General features: G+C 46.2%; 1 protein-coding gene across 3 annotated transcripts in view; it reads right to left on the bottom strand.

The window, feature by feature from the left end:
• The window catches only part of WDR91 (WD repeat domain 91), a 29,954-nt gene extending 7,151 nt beyond the window's left edge, over positions 1-22,803 (bottom strand). The window contains exons 1-12 of one of the 3 annotated variants that reach the window (XM_074379036.1): positions 22,636-22,803; positions 20,830-21,009; positions 20,034-20,240; positions 18,387-18,470; positions 17,264-17,394; positions 15,624-15,789; positions 8,558-8,716; positions 7,715-7,908; positions 6,552-6,702; positions 5,202-5,296; positions 4,856-5,024; positions 586-694 (exon numbers count right to left, since the gene is read on the bottom strand). In XM_074379036.1, coding sequence (XP_074235137.1) covers positions 586-694; positions 4,856-5,024; positions 5,202-5,296; positions 6,552-6,702; positions 7,715-7,908; positions 8,558-8,716; positions 15,624-15,789; positions 17,264-17,394; positions 18,387-18,470; positions 20,034-20,240; positions 20,830-21,009; positions 22,636-22,758 — 1,768 coding nt within the window. In that variant the 5' untranslated portion in view covers positions 22,759-22,803. Of the gene's footprint in view, positions 1-585; positions 695-4,855; positions 5,025-5,201; positions 5,297-6,551; positions 6,703-7,714; positions 7,909-8,557; positions 8,717-15,623; positions 15,822-17,263; positions 18,344-18,386; positions 18,471-20,033; positions 20,647-20,829; positions 21,010-22,635 lie in introns of those variants that run through there. The other 2 variants (XM_074379037.1, XM_039472882.2) reach the window with 2 other exon arrangements.
• Positions 22,804-27,494: the final 4,691 nt, after the last annotated feature.

The raw sequence follows: 27,494 nt of genomic DNA, 5'->3' as shown, positions 1-27,494 counted from the left end.
AGCAGCGTCTTTTACCAGGTCAGAAGTGAGGCTCAGGAGTCCCTGTGGGGAGCTCATCTGGAGATCCCTACGTCTAAGAAGACACCCAAGAAACTGCCCTCTGTAAATTCCCCACAGGCACCCTGGGAATTCCCTAAAGATATAGTTACCTCGCCCCAGCCCAGGCTCTGGCTCTGGGAATGTCTCTTGGGGACACAGCCCGACCTGGGGATTTGTACACAGCATGCCAGGGTATTCTGATGCTTTTGAGAATGAACTACCCACAGCAAGTGGGCAGGATGGCAGTACCCTTGTGTGCCTTCCTGGATCCCACACAGGAGACAAGGACTCAGATGGAACAGCTCAAGACTCAAGGACCGCTGAGCTCCACCCCCTCCCATGTCTACTGACACTAACTATGGGCGAGTTTATTACGGTGGGTGTTTTCAAAACTCTGACCAAAGTTAAGCTCTAGTACATGCATCTAAAGTCAGGGTTTGCAAAAGCCTCTAGCCCAGCTGGCAAAAACATCCAACACTGGCAAAATAAAAAATCCCTGGGACACCTAAGGAGGGATCAAGGATTACTATGAGCACACTTGCATACCAAACAGCCGGATGACGCCATCTGCTGCCCCTGTGACCAGCAGGTTCCCATTGTGATTGAAGGCTGTACAGTTGATAGCGATGGGTTCTGGATCCAGGGAGAACTGGAGCTATTGAAACGAAACAAAAAACACCAGTAGCAGATATTCACTCAGCCCAGGCACACTGCTTATTCCAAAGCAGACAGGAGCCCCAGACTGGGTTTTCCACCAGCTCCTCCCTTATGTAATCTGGAAATGTACATTTGAGCCTTTGCCAAAGTGCTATGCCAGTGACCATCTGTGCTCTTTTGAGAACAAGGTCTCTGTGCCTATACACATTCTGGTTTCCATAGAGAGATAATCATCCATGCTTGCTCCATTATAAAATATATAATACATATCTTAGCAACCTACACTTCACCCAGAATGCATTCCAAGCAAATCCTCATTGAAAAGTCTTATTGCCATCAGAAAATAACACTTCATCGACCACCTTTCCTGACAGACAACACTACAAAAATCTACCAGCTCCCCATAGAAACACTTAGAAATATAGTAGCAAACAAAACCACCTCATAGAACACAGGGTCTATTAATTAGATAATTAATGAAGACTATCATTTCAAACAATATGGAACCCCGGGAACCCTAAATAATCCTACTGAAATTAAAAATGCCAGATAGAATGTTATTTAAAATATACACAGAGGGGCTGGGCGTGGTGGCTCACACCTGTATTCCCAGCACTTTGGGAGGCTGATGAGGGTAGATCACGAGGTCAGGAGATTGAGACCATCCTGGCCGACACAGTGAAATCCCGTCTCTATTAAAGACACAAAAAAATTAGCCAGGTGTGGTGGCACACTCCTGTAGTCCTAGCTACTTGGAAGGCTGAGGCAGGAGAGTCGCTTGAACCCAGGAGGTGGAGATTACAGTGAGCCAAGATCTTGCCACTGCACTCCAGCCTGGGCAACAGAGCGAGAATCTATTTCAAAAAAAAATTGAAAAAAATACACACAGAGTACTGAGCTAGCAAATAAAAAATCCTGTAAAGCCAAAACTAAGAGAAATCAAGAACCCAGAGAATCAGCACACTCCAAAGCTAGCTTTCACTCTGGGGCATTAATCAGATCCAGATGACTCAAGTTCCCATTCTGCTACCCATGAAGAGCTCATGAGCCTGAAGACAACAATGTGTAATCTGTTCAAGGTCAGGCAGTAAGAACCCATCACATGGAGTTGCGACTCCAAAGAGCTATACCCTCAGTGCAGAGTGAACTAGAAATAAACCTACTTCATAGAGAGAGAAAACAAGAAAACTTACCTCCCTGGAAATTCGTAACCACAAGCTAGCCCTGACATGGGCTTATGACCCTAATTCACAATCTTTATGAATTTATTTTAAAGTTGTCAGGAGTTGGTAGTGCCCTGAAGAACCTGGCAAAAATTAATGCAAATCCAAGAAACGCATCTCCAATCCAAGCCTGAAAATATTCTCAGAGATAATGGTTCAAGAAACAACACCATGATCATAATTCATAAGAAACAGGAAAATAAGGCAAAAGGATCCAGCACCCAGAACCAGGAGGGCAGAATCAGACCCACAAAGACTTCAAACATTAGATTTATAACGCAGAACATACAAGCATATTCAATTGTTCAGCAAAATAAAAGAAGGAATTGAAAATATGGGTAAAAATGAGAGACTACAAACATGACAAAGCAGGTTTGAAGAAAATGAAGCTGAGCTTCTAAAAATGAGAAACACAGTAACTGAAATTACCATCCTAATAAATAGATGAAACAGAAGATTAGATATAGTAGAGATTAGCAAACTGATAGATCTGAAGAAATTATCATCAAGAATGCAGCAAAGTGAAACAAAAAAGAGGAAGAGGCAAGTTCTAACACATACGGAATGGGAGTTCCAGAAGGCAAGAGATGATCAGAGAACTGAAATACTGGAAAAAATGATGACTGAGAATTTTCCAGAACTGAACAAAGACACAGATGCTCTGATTCAGAAACCAAATCCCAGGCAGAACTTTAAAAAAATAAATTTTAAAACTTAAAAGCCAGAAAATCCACACCCAGAGAGCCAGATAAGAAGATTTTAAAAGCAGCCAGAAAGAAAAGACAACAAAGGAACGCCAATTACACAGAGAGCTAACGCTCCGGTCTTAGCAAAGGCAGCCAGAGGACAGACCAAGTCACAAGGTTAGGGAATGAGAGTTCAGGAATACAACAAGCTATTCTAGAAAAACAGATATACTGTGGTTCCATTCATATGGAGTCAGAAAACACGCAAAACATAAATTAGGTTGTTTGGAGATATGTAATAATGTGGCAAAGTAATTTTTAAAACATAAGGCAGGCCAGGCGTGGTGGCTCACACCTGTAATCCCAGGACATTGGAAGGCCAAAGTGGATCATCTTAGGTCAGGAGTTCAAGACAGGGTCAACATGGTGAAACCCCATCTCTACTAAAAAAAAAATATATTAGCTAGGTGTGGTGATGGGCACCTGTAATCCCAGCTACTTGGGAGGTTGAGGCAGGGTCCCTGGAAATGCAGAGAAGTGGTCAGACTGGAAACACGTTGGCAGCATTTGCTTACGGACTGACTGTGTGAGCAGAGGGAGAAGGACAAGTCTGGGAAGAGCCGAGATCACACCACTGCACTCCAGCCTGGGTGACAGAGTAAGACTCCATTTCAAAAAAGAAAAAAAAATGTAAGCTAACAGTATGACAAAATTCAAGACAGGTTCTCTCTGGAAGGGAAAAAAGACCAAGATTGGGAAGGGCCACACAAGAGCTAAAATGTACTGGTGATGCTCTGTATAAACTGTGATGGGTCTGTGGGTGCTCACTGTACTGATTTTCTTCTCATTATAACATATACCTATGATTTCTATATGCTTTTGTATGCATTCAATGTTTAATTAAAAACTTGAAAATCACAAGTAAACATACAATTACAAATTGTAATAAGAGCTTTAGAGGAAAATACAAGATGCTACGAACTAAGAAGAATTGAATTAAACCAGTGGACAGGACAGTGGGCAGGGAGGGGCATGAGAGACAGGTCTCGAGTATGTCCCTGGAAATGCAGAGAAGTGGTCAGACTGGAAACACACTGGCCGTATTTGCTTATGGACTGTGTGAGCAGAGGGAGAAGAACAGGTCTGGGAAGAACACCAATTTCTGTTTGTTTTTTGTCTTTTTTTGAGACAGAATCTCACTCTGTTACCCAGGCTAGAATGAAGTAGCACCACATCAGTTCCCTGCAGCCTCCACCTCCCAGGCTCAAGCAATCCTCCTGCCTCAGCCTCTCAAGTAGCTGAGACTACAAGTGAGCACCACTACACCCGGCTAATTTTTAAATTTTCTGTAGAGACAAGGGCTCACCACATTGCCCAGGCTAGACTTGAATTCCTGGCCTCAAGCAATCTGCCTGCCTCGGCTTCCCAAAGTGCTAGGATTACAGGCATGAGCAACCACACCCGACCAAGATCCCCAATTTCTAAGTGAGGTACATTTGCCAAAGTGAGGAAAATTATGAGGGGACGAATGTATGTGGCAAGGAGTGGAGGTCAAGAATCTGGGTGTGACCCAGGCCTGAGAGGTCTGAGAGACCCAAAGGGAACACAGACCGCTTCTACAGGCAGATGCAGGACAGCACAAACTGAACATGTAGAACAGGACCCAACTGAAAGCAGGGGCTCTCAAGTGTCCAGCAGCATCAGGAAACAATGCACTCAACATAAAGGCCATATGACTTGTGAGCACTGAAACAAATAATTTCAACAAGAAGCAGCACTGCCTTGTCAGATTCAATCTCTCTGGCACTTAGGGTGGCAGCTGCAGCATCTATTACTGTCTTGGGGGAAGGGATCCTCAGCTCTGAAGGGTGGCCAGGTCCCCTGGAAGCAAGTTCACAGGCTGTCTGGTCCCCTTGCTTCTTATGAATCTGCATGTGTCCTTGTTACTGCTGGCTGCTGCTGCTGTGATTCTCACACAATTCTAAGTTAACAGGATGTCAGAAGGAGCCACGAGTCCTCTCCTAAAAATCAACCATAGGGGCCCTTTGGTAGGTTCTGGGTGACTTCTACGTTTGTAGCACAATTCTCAATGACATGTCGCTAACAATATCCCCAGTTGGAGCATACTACTTTTCAACACTTAAAACTTATTAAAAATCTGAGGAGACCAAAGCAAAAGAGGCTCTTCAGAAACCCAGGGGAACGCAGAGTGTGCCCCACCCCAGGGAGAGCCACAGGGCAGGCCCGTACCTGCTGCTTCATGGTTTTCGTGTCCCACAGCAGCAGCCTGCCAGGAACCTGGTTCATGCCCTTGCTGCCGATGTCTGGTGCTGAGAAGTCTACCTGGGAAGTGAGGCTAGGAGCTGCAGCCGAACAGACGAAAGAGGCCCCATTGGGGCTGCACGCAAGAGACAGGATTCTGCAACACACATGGGCCTGGGTCAGACCCTCTGCCTGCCCACAGAGAGAGGGCACACTTCGGTCCTGAGGCTTGTCCTGCACAGGAGATGGGGCACAAGGCTCAGGAAAGGACCAGCCCTATGGATCACACTTGGCAACCTGCAGCCTTGATGGTGAGGGGTGGGTTCCAGCTCACCTGGGCATGTCGTCGTTGATATTGATTTCACAGAGATTCTTCTTGGCTTCCGTGTCATAGAGACGCACCGTCCCCACACCACTGCCCAGCAAGAGCTGGAACAACAAGGGGCGGGAGGTGGGAAGGATAGCAGGGAATGAGGCTGAGTCAGGGGGGGATCTTCAGACAGGGTAAGGCTGGGCAGGCTGCAGGGATGAGGCCCCTCCTCTCTGCATCCAGGCAGTTCAGGGGAAATCTGGCTACAATGAGCCTCACTTTAAAATTAAACAAAGACATGAGAGCTGACCTTGAACTTCTAAGCAAAACCACAAAAAGTATCTGTGTATTGGGAGAGACGTGTCACTTTGGACACATCTGGAAATGTTCTGGCTGGAGGAATGAGGCCCTCTGATCCTCACTTTCTTCAGTTTGAACCCCCAGCTGTTGGAAGCTTTCTTTCCCGCTCCTGGTCTGCCCAGTATCCCTCTCAGTGTACTGGCTTTGGCTGCCATGGGGCCTGGATGACTGTCCCATTTGCCTTTTTAGGGAACAGCTCTGGCTCTGGGTCTTTAAAAACTCCAGAAAAAAAATGAAAGTGGCTATCCTTGTGTTCAGGAATTTGTGATTTATCTGGTGAAAAGCTTCAAGGATAATAACAAATAGTGCCAGAGGACAGTTCCAGAAGCAGCCCAGGTCTGAGGAATATTAGGCAGAGTATGACTTCGGCATTCACTTGGCAAACTGACGCTGGCCCAAGGCAAGCCCTGGGGTCCTCATCCACGACGATAATCCCTTCAGTTGCCAAAAATTATAAAAAAACTGAGTTTGCATCTTGGGCTATACGGTATAATCCCCATAAACAAAGTAAAAGAAAAAACAGCAAGTCAATTTTACCTCCTTACTGCAAGTCCTACCTGAAATATAAAATCCAGAGGGAAGAACACTGTACTATTCCTGGGGACATTAAGACCCATGGGAACCACAAAATAGAACACCAGCCCCTCACCAGAGGAAGCCACTTCCCATAGGGCCTGGCACAGGAGGGTGTCCGCTGAAACTGCGGTTGGAAACACAGACAGACGATGGGACAGCAGTCAGGAAGATGGTCCCCAGAGCAGACCGCCACAGACAGGAAGAAGCCATGTTTTCCAGGCCCCCTGCAGTTCTTTTCAATCTGTCAATCTGGTAACCTCACTGCCTCCCCAAAACAGGAGCCTTCTGAGCCAGTCCTGGATATGTGTCCTTGGAATCCCCAATAATGGAGAAAAGGGAAGAGAACTGGCTTGGCTGCCTTGACTCAGCCAGTGGAGAGCCCTGGGGAATTCCTCCACTGAGCCGGCAGAGCGAGCCCCACAGGCCACCATTACTCACCAGTCTGTCCCGTTTGGTGGCCCATTCCAAAGAGAGCAACGGCGACTTGGAAATGGAGGACGCTTTGGTCTGCATGATAGGGTTGAAGGACCACACTTTGATGACACCATCTACATCTAAGCTGGCGACTCTCCTCCCAGAACAATCCACTCTGAGATGAGAGAAAAGGGAGGCCTGTCAGCTCTCAGTCCCCATTCTCTTCCGCTAATGCCAAGATGATCGCTTTTCTGACTTCCTTGCTGCTTTAAAAAACAATCCCTAGAGGTCTACATTCAAAGGACTGGTATAGACTATTTCTAGAAATATTCATTCATTTATTTGTCTAAGAAATACTTTTTGAATGCCAATCATGTGCTAAGCTTTTCATCAACTCTGGGCAAAGAGCCGTGAGCAAGAGTTGCAGGGCCCTGCCTTCAGAGCACTTCAAGTCTCTGGAGACAGAGCCTTTGGACTCACATTCTCGAACAGGGCTGTCAAAACAAGAAACCTACCTACTGGCTGAAAATTACCCTAGCATAGTTTGTTCTTTATAGGTTTTTACTGTGCTTAACTTACAAATGGCAAATTACAAATCAGGTATTTACCTAAAACTACCAACATAAAGCAAATTAAAGTTGAGTGAGTTTGCGGGGTTAAAATAAAGGGTAATTTGTTCCTAAAACTGAGAGAAACATAATTAGAAAGGGCAGAGAGGCTGGGTACGGTGGGTCATACCTGTAATCCCAGTACTTTGGGAGGCTGAGACCAGCGGATCACTTGAGGCCAGGAGTTCTAGACCAGCCGAGCCAACATGGTGAAACCCTGTCTCTACTAAAAATATAAAAATGAGATGGGCATGGTCACAGTGTCTATAATCCCAGCTATTTGGGAAGCTAAGGCATGAGAATCTCTTGAGCCTGGGAGGCCAAGGTTGCAGTGAACCAAGACTGTGCCATTGCAGTCCAGCCTAGGAGACAGAGCAAGACTCTGTCTCAAAAAAAAAGAAAGGGCAGAGGAGCTGACCAGTCCACTGGCAGCTCCAAGCAACTCCCATGATTCTTGAGCCATGACTGCGGCCCTTGTCCAAGCCCCCATTCTCCCCATTTCCTGCTGGCCACACCTATGCATGTGCTGCCTGAAAATCTGAGCTTCCCAGGGTTTCCTTGGCCCCAGGCGCAACCCACCTGCAGTGCATGATGGATGAGTGATGCTCCCCATACTCCTCCTGTCCCAGCACAATAAAGGGCTGCTCGGGGCGGACTCCTCCACCCTCAAGGCCTGCCGAGGACGCGCGAGTCAGTGGCTCCACTGGCTCCATGTGGAGCTCTGGGCAGGGCTCAGCCTCTGGGCCACTGGCTTCCGGTTTCTTCTCTGTACACTGTCATAAGCAGGGCGGCAACCAGTCAGCCAGGAAGGGATCCCCCATACCAGGGCGCACACCGCAGGGGGTCTAGGCCTAGGCGGCAGCATTCTGTAGGACTCTCAGTAATTACGAAATGGAGAGAAGAGCTCTGACCTGCAAGGGTGGTGCTCAGCTCACCCCGGCAGAGCGGGCGGGCCTGCTCCCCTGACAGCCTCTTCCTGGAGACTTTGCTCCGCACAGGCTCTGCGAAGGGACAGGGGGCTGTGGGACCTCTGTGACATAGCTGATGGGATCAAGCAAGTCTGGGTGACTGGGTGAAACCCAGGTCTCTAGGAGCCCACGACAGGCTGCTAAGCACAATTAACCTAAGGGAAGAATGAGGATGCAAAGGTCCCCAAGCCAGCTTAATCACAGACGTCATCTTCTGGGAGCACTTCCAGAGCCTGCATTTTCTGGTATACTTAGGGAAATACCGCATGAAAGAAATGGACCACAGAAGAGCCAGGCAAATGATGAACCCAAATAACCAAAATACAAGCCGCTGAAACCAATTAAGACAAAAGCACACTGTGCACAGCAGAACTCAGAAGAGAGAGGAGGCCCTCCACAGTGCTCCTCAGTAGCCACATGAGTGTCCCCAGAGGTGTTCAGGACACCCCCATACCTGGGAAGTGGTTGTGGAAAAAAGCTCCTTCCTCTCCTTGCCATGGTCCTGCAGGCGCCGCTGTCGGTGCTGTGACCAGCCAGACTCCCCAGTGGCCAGCCCACTGAGGAGGCTCTTCCCATCCTTGGCCCCAGACGTTGGGTCCTTTCCCTTGGTGGTCTAGAGGACAAGAAGCTGGCTGTGAAGTCTCTTCCCATAAGCCCTGGCCATGACAACCATGCCAGGAGAGAAACAAGAACCAGGGAGTAGCTTCTCTACTCTACAGCTCCCAGGTAAGGTCCTCCCTGGCTGGTGGGGGGTAGGCAATGGTGGGGGCAAGTGACTGCGGGGACAGGTGGTTAAAATGGTGTTGGCACCGGGCGCAGTGGCTCACGGCTGTAATCCCAGCACTTTGGGAAGCCGAGACGGGTGGATCACGAGGTCAAGAGATCGAGACCATCCTGGTCAACATGGTGAAACACCGTCTCTACTAAAAATACAAAAAAATTAGCTGGGCGTGGTGGCATGTGCCTGTAATCCCAGCTACTCAGGAGGCTGAGGCAGGAGAATTGCCTGAACCCAGGAGGCAGAGGTTGCGGTAAGCCGAGACCGTGCCATTGCACTCCAGCCTGGGTAACAATAGCAAAACTCTGTATCAAAATAAAAAAAAAAATGGTGTTGGCTCAGCTAGGTAGGTGAGGTCATAGGCAGCCCCTGCTATGACCATATGACCTCCTCCTTTCTGTCCTCTACCCATTCAGAGAACAGGTCACCTGCAATCTTCATCTTGCGGTATCTCTCATCTGGAGGGAGATGTCATCTTGATCTAATCGGAACAATTTAGTCTGGTTGAGGGGGAGGAGCCAGGACTTACTAAGGGATAATTGAGGCAGGCCAGAGCCTACGCTTGGTGTTATAAACATTTACAAGCAACAATATGTTTGGGCAATCTAAAACATATTTATGCAACAAGTAACACCCCTGGAGGGAAAAGGAATACAGTACCTTCTCTTGTTTTGGGCCAAGTGTGGCCTAAACCAGCTAATATTAACAAATATTGAGGTGTTTGAAAATGATTACTAGAATACCAGAAATTCTTAACAGAAATTGTTGAAAACCCAAGGAACACTGAGAAAGATACATTGGACAGGAAATAAATTGGTATTTTCTGGCTCCTTTTCATAACAAGAGTGATAGGGTCAGCTAAGTTACAGCAAGAGGGAATGAATTCGATCATCCCCACCCTAGCTGTATAGAGAGAAGTTTCCATTCTTAATCTAGAGACTCTTAAAAGGAGCTGCCACCTCATCACCTTTCCAGATTGTCGGTCCGGGCTTTTTCCAGGCTTATACCCACAAACTGTGAGTATACACCCTCACCCTCATTTTTTACACTCTTAGCAAAGAGTAAGGGTGAGTATACACCCTAACCTCATTTTTTACACTCTTAGCAAAGGGATATAAATGCCAACAGCCACTCAGGTTTGAGACCAATCGTCTCGAGAAACCATTTCTACACAAGCCCTAAGAGGAGAGAAGAAACTCAACCAAAGTCTACCTGTTGCTTTCTAGTTCTTCTACTTGTTATTGTTTATGTCAACAATAAACAATTTAAAATGATTAACATAGATTCCTTGGAATCCTGCAGCCATGTGAACAGTTAAGAAAGAAAATTTTAAAAGACTATTAGCTTACCTGGAACCAAACCAGGGTATTTGCTATTTTTGGCCTGTTAATGAACTTCAAGTACTTCCATGAACAAAGAAAGGATGGTAAACCTGTCTCAATCAGCCACAAACACATTTAATTCAAAGTATTAGAACTGTGTCAATAACAATTGTGTATGGGTCCCGGGAGGACAAAAGCCACAGAGAGGTAATGTCCACTCCTTAGAAAGCTTCAGAGAGATGGAGTGGGGAGGCGGCCTGTTGGAGTTGGCTGTCAAGGCTAAGGTCTGGGGAGGCGGTAGGCAGTGGTAGGCAATTGCATCATGTCCTGTTTGAAGACAATGATCTGACACCCCTATAAGAACAAGTCACTGAAAATGCCAACATCAGCAACCACATCACAGTCTAGGAGGTGCCACTTCCACATTTTGTGCTGCCACATGCATGCCATGCTGTACATGGGTCACAGGGGTATTATTCCTTGGAACCAAAGGTGGGAAATGCTGCAGAGGGAGACAGCCATTTTATGGGCCCCTTCCTGCCTTATTCAGCACCCCCACTGGAAAAATGCTGTCTTTCCTTTCTCAGCAGCAGTAGAGAATGCTCAATTGAATTGGCTCGTTATTAATAGAAGGAGGAGCCTTCTAATTCCTCTCACTAATTCAAAAGCCACTTGTAATACTTCCCCAGCAAGAGCAAACAATAAAACACTGAGAAGTACAAAGGTAACACTTCCCTTATAAGTCAAGATAGCAAGGAAGGTGCGGGGTACAGAGAAGAAGAACTGCCTTTACAATGATAGAGCAGTTTATGCCAAGACAGTGATGGACCTAAGCATGACCTAACAGATTATGCTTAAAGAAGAAGATAGCTTCTCCTTTCTCCGTAAATCTATGTTAGTCACTAAAGAAGAATAACAAAAGATAATAAAGTATTAAAAGTTGGTGAATGTGGTTGTCCACAAAACTTTTTAATAAGTAGGTGAAGGCGAATTTGTGTCTAGCTACAAATGTATATAACAAGTAAATGTTTACTGGCAACTGTTAATTATCATAGAAATAAAAAGCTAAAAAATAAAAACAAAGGAAAAAGGGGTAAAATCATAGTGCAATGTAAGTAATTACCTTCAAACAAATCCATAAAATTCTGGCTGCGCACTTGTGTATGGGTAAAAAGCTGAAGAGAGTCAAAGATGTCAGCAGCCAGGCGCGGTGGCTCACACCTATAATCCCAGCACTTTGGGAGGCCGAGGCAGGTGGATCACAAGGTCAAGAGATCGAGACCATCCTGGTCAACACGGTGAAATCCCGTCTCTACTAAAAATACAAAAATTAGCTGGGCATGGTGGTGAGTGCCTGTAGTCCCAGCTACTCGGGAGGCTGAGGCAGGAGAACTGCTTGAACCCAGGTGGCGGAGGTTGCGGTGAGCCGAGATCGGGCCATTGCACTCCAGCCTGGGAAACAAGAGCGAAACTCTGTCTCAAAAAAAAAAAAAAAGATGTCAGCAGAACTGCGTACTCTATAGACAATGACACTTGCTCACAGAGAAGCTCACACCCTTCTGGAAGCTTCTTCCACTGTGACCCTACCTTACACATCTTTGTAACCTTAGCACCCAGCACCATGCCTCGCATAGGCTGGGCGCTCATTCATGATTGGCTCAATACACGAATGGTGGACTGATGGACAGATAAAGTAACTGTTAATTGAAAGTTTTATTTCATTTTAAGGGCGAACTTCATAAAAGTCTTTAATAACAATATCCCAATAGTCTGAGGTACCTTCTATCATAATCTACCTAACTCCTACAGTTCAGGAGAGACACGGTAACCTCTGTCGTATCATTTGACCTTAATAACAGAATATCCCAATAGTCTGAGGTACATTCTATCATAATCTACCTGACTCCTACAGTTCAGGAGAGACACGGTAACCTCTGTCTTATCATTTGACCTTCTCACTCTGGAGACAGACATAAGTTGATAGCCGTTAATTTTCGGTGGACTGAGTAGGTCAGGAGGGATTCCAAAGTCTCACAGAGCTTACCAGGATAGCAGCCATCCACACGGAGCAAGAAACAAGTTCCAGTAATTTGGTCTCACCTGAAGCTAAACAAAGCCACCCAAAAAACAGGCCCTATTCACACAGAAATCCCAGAATGAAAGACAGGCTTTCCTGCTTCTTGTCAAGATTCTTGGAAAAATCCTTCAGGGCAGTGGTTGTGACCACTTACTTCTCAGTAACTGGGAGGTAATTTGACACTAATAAGAGTCACAAGCAAAGAAGTTCGCCTTACATTACAGCTGATTAAAGGTTAACTCTATAATGAGGTAATTTCCACGGCTCACCAAGTGGGTGTGAAAGGAGCAAAATTACCGCTGGCAGGAAGGATGGAGTACAAACTACAAGTTGTGTGGGCCAAGCAGCAGCCCAGGCAAGCTTGCTATGGATGTGCCCTCCCTGGCTATTGTAATTAGAGATCCCAGAAGTGCTTGGGAAATATGGTTTTGCAGTTATTTCCATTAAAAAAAATTGCCTCCAGACTCATATTGAAAGCAGGCTTTCAATGTAAAACGCAATCTATTTTGCACCATTTTGTCATCTATTTTGCAAGAATGATGCAATGAGCATTTCAGTAATAACGACAACAGGTACAGCAACCAATTACAAGTAGGCAAAATGCTGACGGGGGCAAAATTTACAACTCTATAAATTATATTTAAGATGGAAAAATCTAATCATTTTACATATTGCTAACTTAACAATAAAATACAGCCTATTTTTTGTGTGTGCTTATTCTTTAACAGTAAAAAAGAAAGACGGGCTCTGGTGTGGCAGTAGTGAGGAAGAAAGACTACACGCTTAATATGCACTAACAAAGCAATGTGGCTCATTTAAAAACCAATGCCATTGTATACTGAGTTCAAAGCACTATATTATCAAAATGGCAGGAAGTGAGCCTACCATGCCCTGCAGTTAGTATTTGTGAGACAGCATCTGGAATTGTACACTCAAATTTGGGCATTAATTATAATAGTGGGATTGAAACATTAGAATGTCCCCCAGAGCAGGGGGCCCAGGATGTGAGGGGAAATCATGCCACAGGGACAAACAGTTGAGGTGAGGGTTGGAGGGAGGGTGAACAAAGAGTGCTTACCATAGAAAAGATAGGAAGAGTTATTCTATACAAGAAGCCTTATTATGCCATGTAGCTCCAGAGGGCTAAGCTAAGACCAGGGAGGAAAAGTCATAAAGAAGCTTCTAATAGCTTTCTAACATGCATATGTTCCTGCTTTGACAGGCCATGAGCTCTGCATCTTAGGAAGAATCAATCCAGACAGTGTCCTATACTCAGCAGGAGGTGGGCCAGATGACCTTCAAGCTTCCCTCTAACTCTAAAATTCTGTGCTTTTCTTGAACCTTAAACCTACTAGTTATTTTTAGAAGTGAAACATAAATGCTGAATCTAAATCATCTACCACTAATAAAGAAAAACAAGTGACCTGACTACTGGGTTTTTTAGATTATTATCTGTCGTCTACATTGAGGAACTAAACTGCTCTGTTAGCATACCACACAGTGACCCAGTCTTTGTTCCATTATATTTTGGAGGCAAGATAAGGCATGTTTTACTGCACATTACACATTCTTATCCCCATCACTTAGCTGTAAACTGCACAAATAATTTCCAATCTCATTTCAACCTCACCATGTGACACACAGTTCCTGACCACATACAGTAATGGCCATGGCTTACTCTCACAGAAGCTGTCTCTGTGTTTTCTTTCAATTTAATGATATTGAAATTCATAATTTCAAGCTCATTTCAAAGGGCTCAACATTCCATACCTCATCTATTAAACTTACAAAATGTTGCACAGTGAGAGATCCAGAAAGCAAGCAGTACAACTTACTCGGCCACATTCCACAGAAATGGAAGTCTAAGTTTAAGATTTGAATTTCAGAAAAACATTCATCGGAGTAACCACGATTGAGTTTTAACTGCCTGAACCCTCATGGCTGCTAAGATTATAATTATTTTGCATTAATGGCACTTTAGGTCTCAGAACTAACTCAGGTACCCACATGGGCCAGGGTCTGCAGAAATACAACTTCTACTACCAACATTTACTGAGTGCTGACCTTCTGCCAGGCACTGCGTATACCAAACACTCTTCTTCTAGCAGCTCAATTCATCCTCCCCTGGGGAGTAAATACTATTATTATTATCCCAAGCAAACTGGGGTGAGTTTAAGCAATCTGAGCACCAATGACAAACGAGGAGCCAGGGCTGAAAGTAAAGTTGCCTGACTCCAAAGCCCCATGCCCTTTCTGATCCAGGGTCCTGCTCAGTGTCTCCAGCTGAACAATACCCAGTCCAAGCGCTGTGTTCTGAGGCAGACCCCTACCTCCCTGGGTATATAGCAAGCAGCCTCAAACTGCTATGTCACTTGCAACTGGTCTCACACCTAGGCCAGTAGGAGAAGAAGCCACAGACAATGATAATTTACTTTATCTGTAATTGATAATACACTAACAGAGAAAGTATCCCTAAGCAAGCAATAAACTGAGTCTGCGGGCATTTCTAAAAGCAATGAATTCTGACAATGTCTGTTAGTTAAACTACTCAGTGGCATCCTTGGCTGTTTTGGATATAAGCTGACATCAAAAAAATCCTCTTTCAGTCTTCTATAAAAGTGAGAAATAGTGAAAATCCTTTGCAGAATCAGCAAATACAAACTTGTAGGCAAAATACATGGATTCAGAGGTAATTCTTGATATACTCTTTACACAAACACTATTTTTATATCACCCAAAATTCAAAATTCTAATTGCCTGAACTCACACTTGAGCCACCAAAACACAGTCATAAGCCTTCATGAGTTCACAGGAAATTTATGAGAAAAGAGGGGAGACTCTTCAAAGCGTACTTCCTGTCATCAGCTATCTACTGCTTCACCCAGAAAGCATCACAGACTTTTGAGAGCCGACACGGGAGTACAGGCAGGGGAAGGCAGCCCCTTGGGTCAGGAGACCTGGATGTGAGGTCTGGCACTGCCTTAATCAGTGCACGAGCATCCACCCAGCATCTCAAACACCACAGTGCCTGCAGTCTAGCCAGAGGTGAAGATGGAGGTAGGGAGCCAGAATGCATTCGGTAGATTTTCCTCCTTCTCTTCTCAGTTTCTCCAATACAGTCTTATCTAGGTTCTCATCCTGCAGAACCATCACTTTGTAAGAGGAAAGGCCAGGAAGGGAGAAGAAAGGGAATGAGATGTCAATTTAGAATCTCATCAACATGCCCAAGAAATCAGTCCTAAAGAGAGGGCAAACAAGCCTACACTCGACAAGGAGGTCTGGAAGCACAGGCAGCTGTCAGGGGCTTTTTGGCCAGGGTTAGAGAGGCAGGACTTGTGCTTACCTGACCACCGAAGGACTCTTTCTTGGCCGAGATCTGAGCCTGAGGAGGGCCCTGGGCAGGCGACAACCTTGAGGGGCTCTTCTTACTCTGAGGCAGCAGCGAGGACAGGAAGCCCACGCGAGGTGACTGGGAGAGGGAGGCATTCCTTTGGCTGCACACCATGGCACTGGTCAGCAAACACACCACAGGGTCAGACGGCTGAAACAGGATGTGGAAAAACCAAGAACATAGACCTACAGGGCTTTGGATGACGGCAAGTGACCAGGTCTCGGTCAGGTCCAGGAGCCTGGACTTTAAAATGGTATTATCCTTGGTACCACTTTTTTTATACAAAGGGAGCCAGCAGCTTATCTGTTACAAGGGTGCAGTCTGCAGCTCTTCTTTGAGGGCCACAGTCAACTTAGAGCTGTCTTATCGGATGCCACTGGCCACATGTGCTACTGAGCACATGAAATGTGGTTAGTCCAAATCAAGATGTGCTAGAGATACAAAATTCACACTGGAATTCAAAGGCTTGGCACGAAAAAAGTATAAAATAGCTCATTAACATTTTGTTTATATCCATTACATATTGAAATGATATTTTGAATATACTAGGCCAAATAAAATGTATCACTAAAATTAACTTCATCTTGTTTCTTTTACTTTTTTAACATAGCTACTAAAATAGTTAAATTACATATTTCGCTCACATTTTATTTCCATCAGAAAGCACTTCCAACACTAGAGCTATGTCATCTGGTTCAGGACTTGGCTACGTGAAGGTCTGGAATCTGGCTGCCTGGGTTTGCATCCTAACTCACCAATCTCTATCTTCCTCACCCGTGTGTGCCTCTGTTTCTTCAGCTGCTACTATTATTATCACCAGCTGGGGCTTCTGTTTTAACTGACTGTTTTTGAAGGTCACTCAAATACCTCTCTCTAATCTGCCTACTTCTTTAAACCATCAGAGAGGTGCATGCTTCCACTGAGGAATGCATCCAACCCATGGTTACATCCAATCTTTCCATACACGAGATGCTCCTTCCAATGTACAAAACCTTCCCAAGACTTTACAACAGTGGTTGCATTTTTATTTATCCAGGCTACACATACCTGGATACAGAGGCCCCTGGTAGAGCCATGCAATTCCACGGCTCTAGGCAGAAGCCACAGGCTTGGAGGCTGAGAACTCCTAGGGGACTTTTGAGGCCAGGGGGACCTTACTCATAAAGCTCCCAAGCAAGGCCGGACACAGTGGCTCACGCCTGTAATTACAGCACTTTGGGAGGCCAAGGTGGGTGGGTCACTTGAGGTCAGGAGTTTGAGACTAGCCTGGCCAGTATGATGAAATCCCATCTCTACTAAAAATACAAAAAAAAAATTACCCAGGCATGGTGGCATGCACTTGTAATCCCAGCTACTCGGGAGGCTGAAGCAGAAGAATCTCTTGAACCCAGGAGGCAGAGGTTGCAGTGAGCCTTGGCGACAGAGTGAGACTCCGTCTCAAAAAGTAAAAATAAAGCTCTAAAGCAAAGGCAGTGTGTGCCAGGAGGCTCTTCCGCAATTCTCCTTCAGGAGGCACAGGCGAGATTAGAGGGAATCGTGGGGCTGAGAGCACAGAGGGCAAAGAAAAGGAGAGGGCCTTCGTAAACACTCACAGTTCCGAGTCCCCCAGGCGGTCCATGTTGGAGACATAAGGAGGCAATTTGTGTTGCACCAACGTCTCTTCCTCTTCTGGCTGTTGCTCCTCCTTCTTCAGTCGGTGGATTTCAGCTTGCAATGCAAAGAGCTACACAGGGGTAGGGCTGAGTTAGCCAATGATCTCACCTAACTCTCCCTCTGCGGAGGGAGATTTCTAGACACGTTGCATCCAAGGCCACTGGCTCTGAGTGCCACTAGCCTCAGCCTCATGGGGCCCATCTCATTCTACTCACCGCAGATTGGGAAAAGTTGCCACTAGACAACAGTGAGATCAGAAAAACAAAAACCATTAGAAATCCAAAACCCTTTTTTAAATAAATGATTTGACTTGCTTCCTCCTAAATTCACTGAGAAAAATAGCTCCACCCATCCTGCTTTGCTTTCTGGAATCTATAAAATCAGGCTTTGGAACTCGCAAAGCCTGATTTTGGAATGAAAAAAATTTTTTTTTTAATGAATTACAGTGCTTTTAACCATTTCCCTGAAGAAAATTACATACTCACATACCCCCAAAACCCAAGAATCTTAAACCCTATAACCTAAACAGCCTATAATCTTAATTTTTCTAACAATATCACCTACAGAGATTCTTAATTTCAAGAAAGAGAAATATTCCTCAGGCAAAATGTACAGGCATCTATTGTTTTATCAAACTAGAGAAACATATAGCTGAGTAGGAACAACTAAATTATATCTGGGTTGTAAACAATATATATATGCGTGTGTGTGTGTATGTGTGTGTGTGTATAGCTATATGTGGAAAGAGAAAACAGATGTATGAAAACAGGTTATTTATAAGGTGGCATGGATGCATATAGACTTTTTCTCCTTAAAAGTTAATTACCTGTTATTACTACATTGTTCATGCTATACATTTGACTTAAAATATGAATCTCACCTCTGGTTTTCAGAGACTGTTACTCTCTGAATCCCCAATATTGACTTTCTGGTGACTCATTTCCATCTGAGAAATTAGGTAGTGGCAGTGGAAGGATGATTAATATAGCCTTCCACTGCCACTACCTAATTTCACCCACAAAAAGCAGTACTTCCCCAGGAGCGAGCCTGTTCAGAACAAACCTTCTGACGCAGAACTTCATTTTCTTCTTGAACCTGGTTAGTCCTCTGACACTCCGCATCAAAGTTCAGGATCACAGGGACTGGTGCACAAAGTTAAAGAATAAGCCAGCCTGTGAAGTGTTCAGTCCTTCCCAAACCCTTGACACACCAGTAAAACACATGAGACACAGAGAACAGAGTACAGGAGTGGTATTGTGGGCTTCATGAAATAGTCGCTCCCTTGTCATTTCATTTCACTCACAGACTCATGACCATCTGCCTGGCCAGCCCACAGAGGGAACATAAATCCAAACCTAAGCATGTGCTCCCAAATACCAGCAACAAAGAGCTAGATAGCATCCAGTGAACTTCACAGCCAGTCTGAGCTTTAGTGAGGTCAGTTCAGGCAGCTAAAAGCAGCCCTTGAGGCCAGTGGCTCTGCAAAAATACAGCCACTGAGGCAGAAAGGACCAGCCACTTGGCTTCGCCTCCCCAGATTGAGCCTCTCCCTGGCGAAGGTTTGGACTGAGAAGAGAAAGCTTTCTGCAAATTGCAAGGCCACCCTAAGAACAACCCCAAACTAGCTTGGGATACAGTCCTTCTCCACTGCCTCAGGCAGCTTCAGTTAAGAGGAGCATAGAGCAGACTGGGCCGCAGAACTGGGGAAGAAGATGGAGCCCACATGTGTAACGTAGTTTTTGAGGAGCACTGAAAAGATCTTGCATGACAGTTTCGATTTCACTGAAGGGCCTACAAGGTTCACTGAAGAGCCCTCAGGATGAAGAGACGGAACAAAGGGGAGAAAAAAAATGCAGCTCCAGCAAGAGTGGAATTCACACTCATCGGCGATGCTGACAGGGCGAAGGCAGGAAAGGCGCCCCTCCCACCTCCACCAGAAAGCGTTCCTCCCAGAGGCCAAAATGCCCGCCCTTGGGTGGGCCTCTAAACACCCAAATTTATCAGTGTTTCACCAGCCAGCCCCATTCAAGCCCGACTCCCTTCTCCTCCCTAGATTTCCAGCCTAGAGAGCATGAATGACAGAGCATGCCACATGGTCCAGGCCCTAGGCCCCAGGCCTCAGGAGCTCTGGCTTGTACTTTTGGTAGCCTGTAAATTATTTACCTACATTCTCATTCATTTCCCCCCCTCAAATACCTGCATATATATTCTTAAAGCTACTGGTATTTTCTGGCAACTTAAGAAACACTAAGTTACTATTAGAGAAAGTAACCCAAACACTAACGCAGGCAGAAGTTCCAGCCCAAGTGTTCTCGTTTGTACCTAATCCAAGCGAAGGCATATCCCTGGGAACACGTTTCACGCACAGAGAAGGTACTCTCAAGGCTGCCCAGTTTCTCCAAGCAGCAGCTGCCTTCCAACCCCAGTGCCTGCTGACAAAGCCTGTACTAGCACCCCACTGCTGCTGCTGTCCCTTCCCACACATGTCAGCTATTACTTCAGCAGCACAGTGTCAGAACTAAGATTTATGATTCCCTGGCTGAATGGCAAAAACAATCACAATCTGTCCAGCCCCATCAAGTGACCCATGAAAATGGTCCCTGTGCAATTCATAGAAGAAATGCCTGTATGGAGAGCAGTAGACTACTGATCCTGAGGTCTGGGTGCCTGAGGCTGGACACCTCAGTCCCAGGCAACTGAGAGGATATGCATGCACTGAAACAGGACGCTCAGGAAGTTGTGCAGGGACACAATGAAGGTGTCAGCCCACTGTCGAGAAAAGTAGGTAGCAAAGGTGGGGTTGGTGTCCGGGGATGGCAGGAAGGGCAGGACAAACCAATCCTTCCACTCAGCCTGATTCTGGAGTTCCGTGGCCTGCTTTGCAAAGAACTCCTGAGCCTTGTCATTTCTGTTTGTCTGCCAAGACACAAGAAGGTAACAAGGAGGGAAGAGAGACAGAAATCCAGAGGTAAGATTCTCCATCACTGCACAGCAGACAACCTTTGGCTATCAGCCTGCCAGGTGAGTGGCAAAATAGGATCTACAAATTCCATAATATAAAGGAAATCCTCACTCTTTTCTCAAGGAACTTGTCATTTCAAAGATGGTTGACATTGAAGTTCTAATGATAAATGCCATCCTAAAAATTAATCCCTAGCTGATATTCAAATAACTAAGTGACTCATTCCTCCAGGTCAGCTATCATCTTTATTACTTGAACTTTAATCTAGCAACCTACCTTTTTTTAAAATGCCACCTTTGCTTTAAGCTTACATCTTAAAATAAGAAAGGAAACAGGAATGGGGAAGACAAGTCAGATGATCTACAGATGACAAGGAAAAAAAAAGAAAAAGAAGGAAAACAGTCAAAAATAATTGCACTGTGACTGCTGCACTCTTTACCATAGTCACATACAGAGTCCTCCCTAGGAATTGGAAGAAAATCTATTTCAGGGTCAAAGAGCTCCTTCCACCAAGGGAAACAGAGCCCCTGAATCAACAGGCACCTGGATTGTGTAGACAAGATAAAAGCGAAACAGGCTGGTTTTCAGCTTGTGGATGGTGGGTCTGTATATATCCTCCAAGCGGCTGAAGAGCCGACGCTCCAAGTAGCTCCAATAATCCCGAAGGGCAGCCAAGTCATACACCTGCATTAACTGCTGCAGCTGGTCCACAATCTTATCCACCTGGTGAGAAACATGGATGGAGACGGTGGTAAGGGACGGAAGGGAATTCTCCCCTCCGTAGAATAAAGATTTTTCCCCTTGTCATGGCTTCTGGGTGTTAAAAAAAAATTTGTAAGTTAGCAATCTGTAACATTTTCAAAATATATTAATGCAACCATTTTTCAGTAATTTTCTGATGTTAGATAAGTGGTTTGACCCTCTAGCAAGCACAGAAATTTCAGGTATTAAAGGGCCCTGACCCAGAATGTAAGAGATCTGACTCTAGATCTTGGATCTGCCTCTGACTTACTTGATGATTTTGGCAATGTCAGTCTGGGCACCGTGGCTCAAGCCTGTAATCCCAGCATTTTGGGAGGCCAAGGCGGGTGGATCACATGAGGTCAGGAGTTGGAGACCAGCCTGGCCAACATGGTAAAACCCTGTCTCTACTAAAAATACAAAAGTTAGCCAGGTGTAGTGGTGTGCACCTACAATCCCAGCTACTCGGGAGGCTGAAGCAGGAGAATCGTTGAACCAGGAAGGCGGAGGTTGCAGTGAGCCGAGATCATGCCACTGCACTCCAGCCTGGGCGACAGAGTGAGACTGTCTCAAAAAAAAAAAAAAAAAAAAAAAATGCAATGTTGCTTGACTGCACTGTCAGTTACGTCACAGTTTTTAAAAAGGGGGTGGGGTGGAGAAGAGAGTATGAGACAATCTCAATTCCAGGATCCCAAGGATCATGGGCAGGACTGACCCCTTCAAGTCATCAAAGTTCCACCGAAGCTGCGGTAGCTGCTCAGAGTGTCAGCCAAAGAAGTCACCTTCTTTTGAGGAGCAATTACACCAGAGTACAGAATCCGGAAAAGGGTTTGGATACCAATACGAATTCAACTCCCCTAGTTTATAAACCAGGCCACTGAAGCCCTGAGGGGTGAAATGAGTTGCTTTTGTCGCTAAGTAGCCACTAACTTTGGCCAGGCTGGAAACCAGATCTCCTAACTCCCCCGGAGTGCTCCTGCTGCTAGCTCACTGCCTCTCATTGAAGTCAGTACATACAAACGTACAAATTACACACATGCACATTCCAAGAACCTCGCAACGAAAAAAATCACTTTAGAGCAGGGGAAGTTTGGGTTTTCCTAATGTGTCATGAGGTCTTCCACAACTGCAGAAGCCAAATTGCCAATGAGTCCCCGACGAGGCCATTTTAAGCAAACACTGCAGATACCTGAACCCAGCTAACGTGTGGACCGCAGACCTTTTTGCTTCCACTGCCATCGGAAGCCAACACGAATATCGGCTGCCAAAACGCAACCATCTACCTAACCTCGGTTCTTAAAACCTCATCGCCATCCTGGCCAAGGAGGCTGGAGTGGAGACGGAACCCTGGCCCAGGAGCCGGGCACTGGGGCTCCAGCCTCGGCGATGCTCCCGACGCGGTGTGGTGGGGGGGGCTTCGGGCAGGTCCTGTCCGTCTAAGGGCCTCAGTTCCTCATCCGTCAAGCTGGAGTCGGACGCGCTCAGGTCTGTGGAGCTCCAGCGCCGAGTGACAGCGCCGCTCCCGCCCCGGAGGCAGTGCTGGGTGGAAGCCCGCTCCCCGGCTCCCCCGGGCCGCTTCTGCCCGCGCCGCGCCCTCAGGCCCCTCACCCGGAACCCCTTCTCCTTGTCCGCCTTGATCTCGGCGTCCAGCTGCCGCAGTGTGTGAGTGAAGCCGCGGAAGAGCAGGTACTCGCGGACCAGCTCGTCAGTGCGCTCCACGGCCTCCGCCATCGCAGCCCCAGCGTCTTGAAGGGTGGCGCGGCGAGGGATGGAGGGGCGGGACCTCAGCGGGATGGGGCGGGGCTGAGCACGGGCGCCGAGCACGTCACGCCACGACAAGCCTACCAGCCCGCACGCACTGTGCGCCCCAGCCTGAGGCACCGCCCCTCTGCCGGCGCCCCGCCCCGGGCCCGCCCGAGGCCCCGCCCCTGAGCCGGCTCCAGCCTGCTGGGTCGCTGGGCTTATCCCGCCGGCCGGGCGGCTCATGGAGCTTCTGTTCGCCGGAGTTCCTAGCAGAGCTGGCGGCGGTTTTGCCATCTGAGTTACTGACAGTGGCAGCTACCACCCAAGTCAAACTGGACTGGACCCTAAGAACATCCCAGGTAGTCACGAGGCGGGCAAGTGGTGCGGCGCCCTGCTGGTTGGCGTGACATCGCGGAGCCCTCGGTCCCCTGCCCTCCTCGTACCCGGGGGAAGCTGGAGCCCTAAGAGCAGAGTGACCGGCTTGAAGCCACAGCCATGCGTGTCCTCAGAGAGCGCTAACTCCCCCAAAGCCCTGCTCTCATCAGTAAGACGAATGGGCTACACAGCAAGATAACCAAGATGCACTGCTAGGATAGGCACATTTCATAGCAGTGTGTATGCTTATAGTCCTGGTTTCTTGTGGAAAAAAAAAAAAATGAGGTATGTATGTATGTATGTACGTTTTTGTAGTTCAGGAAGATTATATACCAAGTTCTTAAGCAGTCGGACCTTTGCATCCTCGGGTTCCGCTTCGCGGATTCAACCAACGAGGATTGAAAATATTTTTTCTAAAGTTTTAAAAATAAAAAATGGCTGGGTGCGGTGGCTCACACCTGTAATCCTAACATTTTTGGGAGGCCAGGGCGGGTTGATCTCTTGGGCCCGGGAGTTCGAGACCAGGCTGGGCAACATAGCAAAACCCCGTCTCCACGCACACAGACACAAACACACACACACACACACACACACTCAAAATTAGCCGGGCGTGGTGGCACGTGCCTGTGGTCCCAGCTATTTGGGAGGCTGAGGCAGGAGGATCTCTTGAGCCCGGGAGGTAGAGGCCACAGTGAGCCGATATTGCACCATTTGCACTCCAGCCTGGGTGACAAAGCAAGACACCATCTCAATTTTTTAAAATAACAATGTAATTTTTTAAAACACACTAAATATGGCATAACAATTTACATAACGTTTGCATTATATTCAATATTATAAGCAATGTAAAGATTATTTAAAGTATACAGGAGGAAGTGTATAGGTTAGATGCAAATACTAGGCCTTTTGATATCCGTGTGTCCATGGATTTTGGTCTTCTAGGGAGGGTCCTAAACCAAACCCCTGCAGATACCAAGTGACAATTGGAGTGGTTTTATCTGCGAGGTCAGGCTATGATGGACTTCTTGTTTTTTACTTTTTTTTAATTGTTGAAGTTTTTACAAGGTGTATATATTTTTGTAAGTAGGAAAATAGCCAATATCTTTGAGACTTGCTTTCTTCATCTGCAAAATAGTGACAATAACACCCACCTTGCACAGAAAGCAGCACACAGCAAATAGCCTATTGGTAAAATTCAGTGAGTGTTCCTTTGTCTTTCCCTCTAATGGTATGACTTTTCGTGTTTATCAAAATACAACTCAGAATCATTGCTGCCCCTCTGCTCACACCCTCCAATCCTATTCTAAGGAAATTCAGCTCCAAAAGGGCTCTGATCTGCAGTAGAGAAAGCCAAAATGATAGCACAGAGCAAGCCACAGCAGGTCAAGGCAGACATCGTTTTGTCTGCCCTACGTGTCTCCACAAGTATACCCTCCAGGCAGCTAACCTTGCCTCAAGAGCAGGAAAAGAGAGTCACCACTGTGACTACTGGTGAGGAATGAGACCCCTAATCCTCTTCAGCCTTCTACACTGCATCTCAAAAGGAGGAATTAGAAGTCAGCCAGAGAAGAGACCGGTTGGCGCCACCAGCCAGGTTAAGGATAAGACCTTACTGCTAACCACAATCCCATCTATAGTTCACGGATATGGTGTAGGGTTGAAGGCACCACAGGGTCGTGGGGTGTCCCTTATGCTGTGCTGAGGCACAGGATCCAAGAAATAGACAGGACACAGAGATACAAGGAAAATGCACCTGGACTCAAGGGGCCACGCCACCTGTGAGTGGAGTCAGGAGAGGCCCCGAATGTCCAGAAGCGTGAGTATTTATTGTGTATAGGTTAGGGGGCAGGGCAGTGAGTGAAATCATCTTTAAGAATAGTGATAGGGTTGTGAGCAATAAAACAAGGGGTCCACCCCCATTAGGTCACCTAGGCTAGGAGGTGGACAGTGTGCAACAAGGGGCCCATTCCCATCAAGGCAAGGGCCCCATTCCCATCAAGGCAAGGGCCGTGTGCAGTAAGGGGTCCACCCCCATTAGATCACCGAGGCTTGTAGGTGGGTCATGCGCAGTAAAGAGGGTGCAGTGTGCAATACCTCTATCTATGGGAAAACTACTTCTAAGAAGATTTATGGGGGGATGCTTTAAGTCACACAGTAGTGACAGAGCTGTCAGGGTTACCGCCACCCACTGGCAGCTTCCAATGAGTTCTATGGGAAAATGCTTTTCGAGCAGTACAATAGCAAGAGCTGATAAAGTTCACAGTCACCAAGGTGTGATTGCTGGTCTGAGGGCAGCCTTCCGTAAGAACTGGAGCAAGGTCCTACACGACTCCTTTATCAAGAGGAGTGGCTCTTGCCCCAAGCCTGCCATAGAGTTGGTATCTTTACAATACTGAACGCTGCCACCTGGGCCATGCATTGTTGTCCTGGTATAACTGTTTTTCCCTTAAATCATGCTCTGCACTGTGTCTGCTCTAGGCATTCCTCTGATTATAAGCTGCTTATTTCTTAATTCGTGATCTGTACTGTGTCTACTCTAGGCATTCCTCCAATTATCAGCTAAGATATATATATATGTAGGAAAATATTCTTTAGGCACTCATACTATGAACTATTATATGATTATATATAGAGAATTATATAAGGGGATTCTTCAAGCCCTAATTGTATAAACTAATATGTGATTGTATAAAGGATTATATAAAAGGAAATAACTGAGTAGTAACACTATAAACTGAGATATTCTTCAGGCCTTAATTGTGCCAGGGTTCTGCTTAGTTCTCCTTCCTCGGTGCCTATATGGGGGGTTACCCACATATGGTATGGAGGAATGTTTCCAGAAGGCATTGTTTTTACTTAAACACGATCAAACCCCCACCTAAGTCACATACCCCATGCCTACTTCGTGGATCAAGACCCTTTCACATGTAATTTCTGGAGTTGTAAGCTCAAGACCCTTTCACTTGTAATTTCTAGAGTTGTAAGCCTTTAAAAAGGACAAGGATTTTTTTCTTTATTGGGGAGCTCAGCTGTTAGGCAACTATGCCGCTGCTGCTCCCAGCTGAATAAATCAGGCAACTATGCCGCTGCTGCTCCCAGCTGAATAAATCAGGCAACTATGCCACTGCTGCTCCCAGCTGAATAAATCACCCCTTCCTTCCAAGTTCAGTGTTTGAGAGGTTTGTTTTGCAGCCTTTCCTGCTTCACTGGGAGACCAACTCCTACTCTGAGACCTCAGATCATCAAAAGTGAATTTGGGAGACAACAGACGCTGGAGAGGATGTGGAGAAATAGGAACACTTTTACACTGTTGGTGGGAGTGTAAATTAGTTCAACCATTGTGGAAGACAGTGTGGCGATTCCTCAAGGACCTAGAAATAGAAATTCCATTTGACCCAGGAATCCCATTACTGGGGTATATATCCAAAGGATTATAAATCGTTCTACTATAAGGACACATACACACGGATGTTCATTGCAGCACAGTTTACAATAGCAAACACCTGGAACCAACCCAAATGCCCATCAATGATAGACTGGACAGGGAAAAGGTGGCACATAGACACCATGAAATATTATGCAGCCATCGAAAACGATGAATTCGTGTCCTTTGTAGGGACATGGATGAACCTGGAAACCATCATTCTCAGCAAACTGACACAGGAACAGAAAATCAAACACTGCATGTTCTCACTCATAGGCGGGTGTTGAACAATGAGAACATATGGACACAGGGAGGGGAGCATCACACACTGGGGTCTGTTGGGGGGAAATAGGGGAGGGACAGCAGGGGGTGGGGAGTTGGGGAGAGTTAGCATGGGAAGAAATGCCAGATATAGGTGATGGGGAGGAAGGCAGCAAATCACACTGCCATGTGCGAATCTATGCAACAATCTTGCATGTTCTTCACACGTACCCCAAAACCTAAAATGCAATTTAAAAAAAAGTGAATTTGGAAAATTGGGACAAGTCTCAGTCACCAAAGCTTCCACCTACAGGAAAGTTGTAAATTAGATTTCCCTAAGGGCACCTAAAGTTTGCAACCATAGATTTCACCTCCCCCACCTCCATCTGCCCTGACACCTCCCAGACCAGAGCCTGTAAAACCAGCTAAGACTAGTTTTCAGATCAATGAAAGGCAGCTCCTCAGAGCTTTAGCACAAGTCCTTTGTTCTACCTGGAATGTCTTCTTCCAGATACCCACATGGATAGCTGCCTTTCCTCCTTCATGTGTTTGCTCAAATGTCACTGTCTCTTTTTCAGCTGCTATTTTTAATACTATAAATTGGGTGGCTTATCAGCAACAGAAACTTATTTCTCATAATTCTGGAGGGTGGAAAGTCCAAAAT

This window comes from Saimiri boliviensis, chromosome 10 (assembly GCF_048565385.1).
Source record: "Saimiri boliviensis isolate mSaiBol1 chromosome 10, mSaiBol1.pri, whole genome shotgun sequence".
NCBI lineage: Eukaryota > Metazoa > Chordata > Mammalia > Primates > Cebidae > Saimiri > Saimiri boliviensis.
Note: the sequence above shows the minus strand (reverse complement) of the source record. Positions and strands in the feature narration are given on the sequence as shown.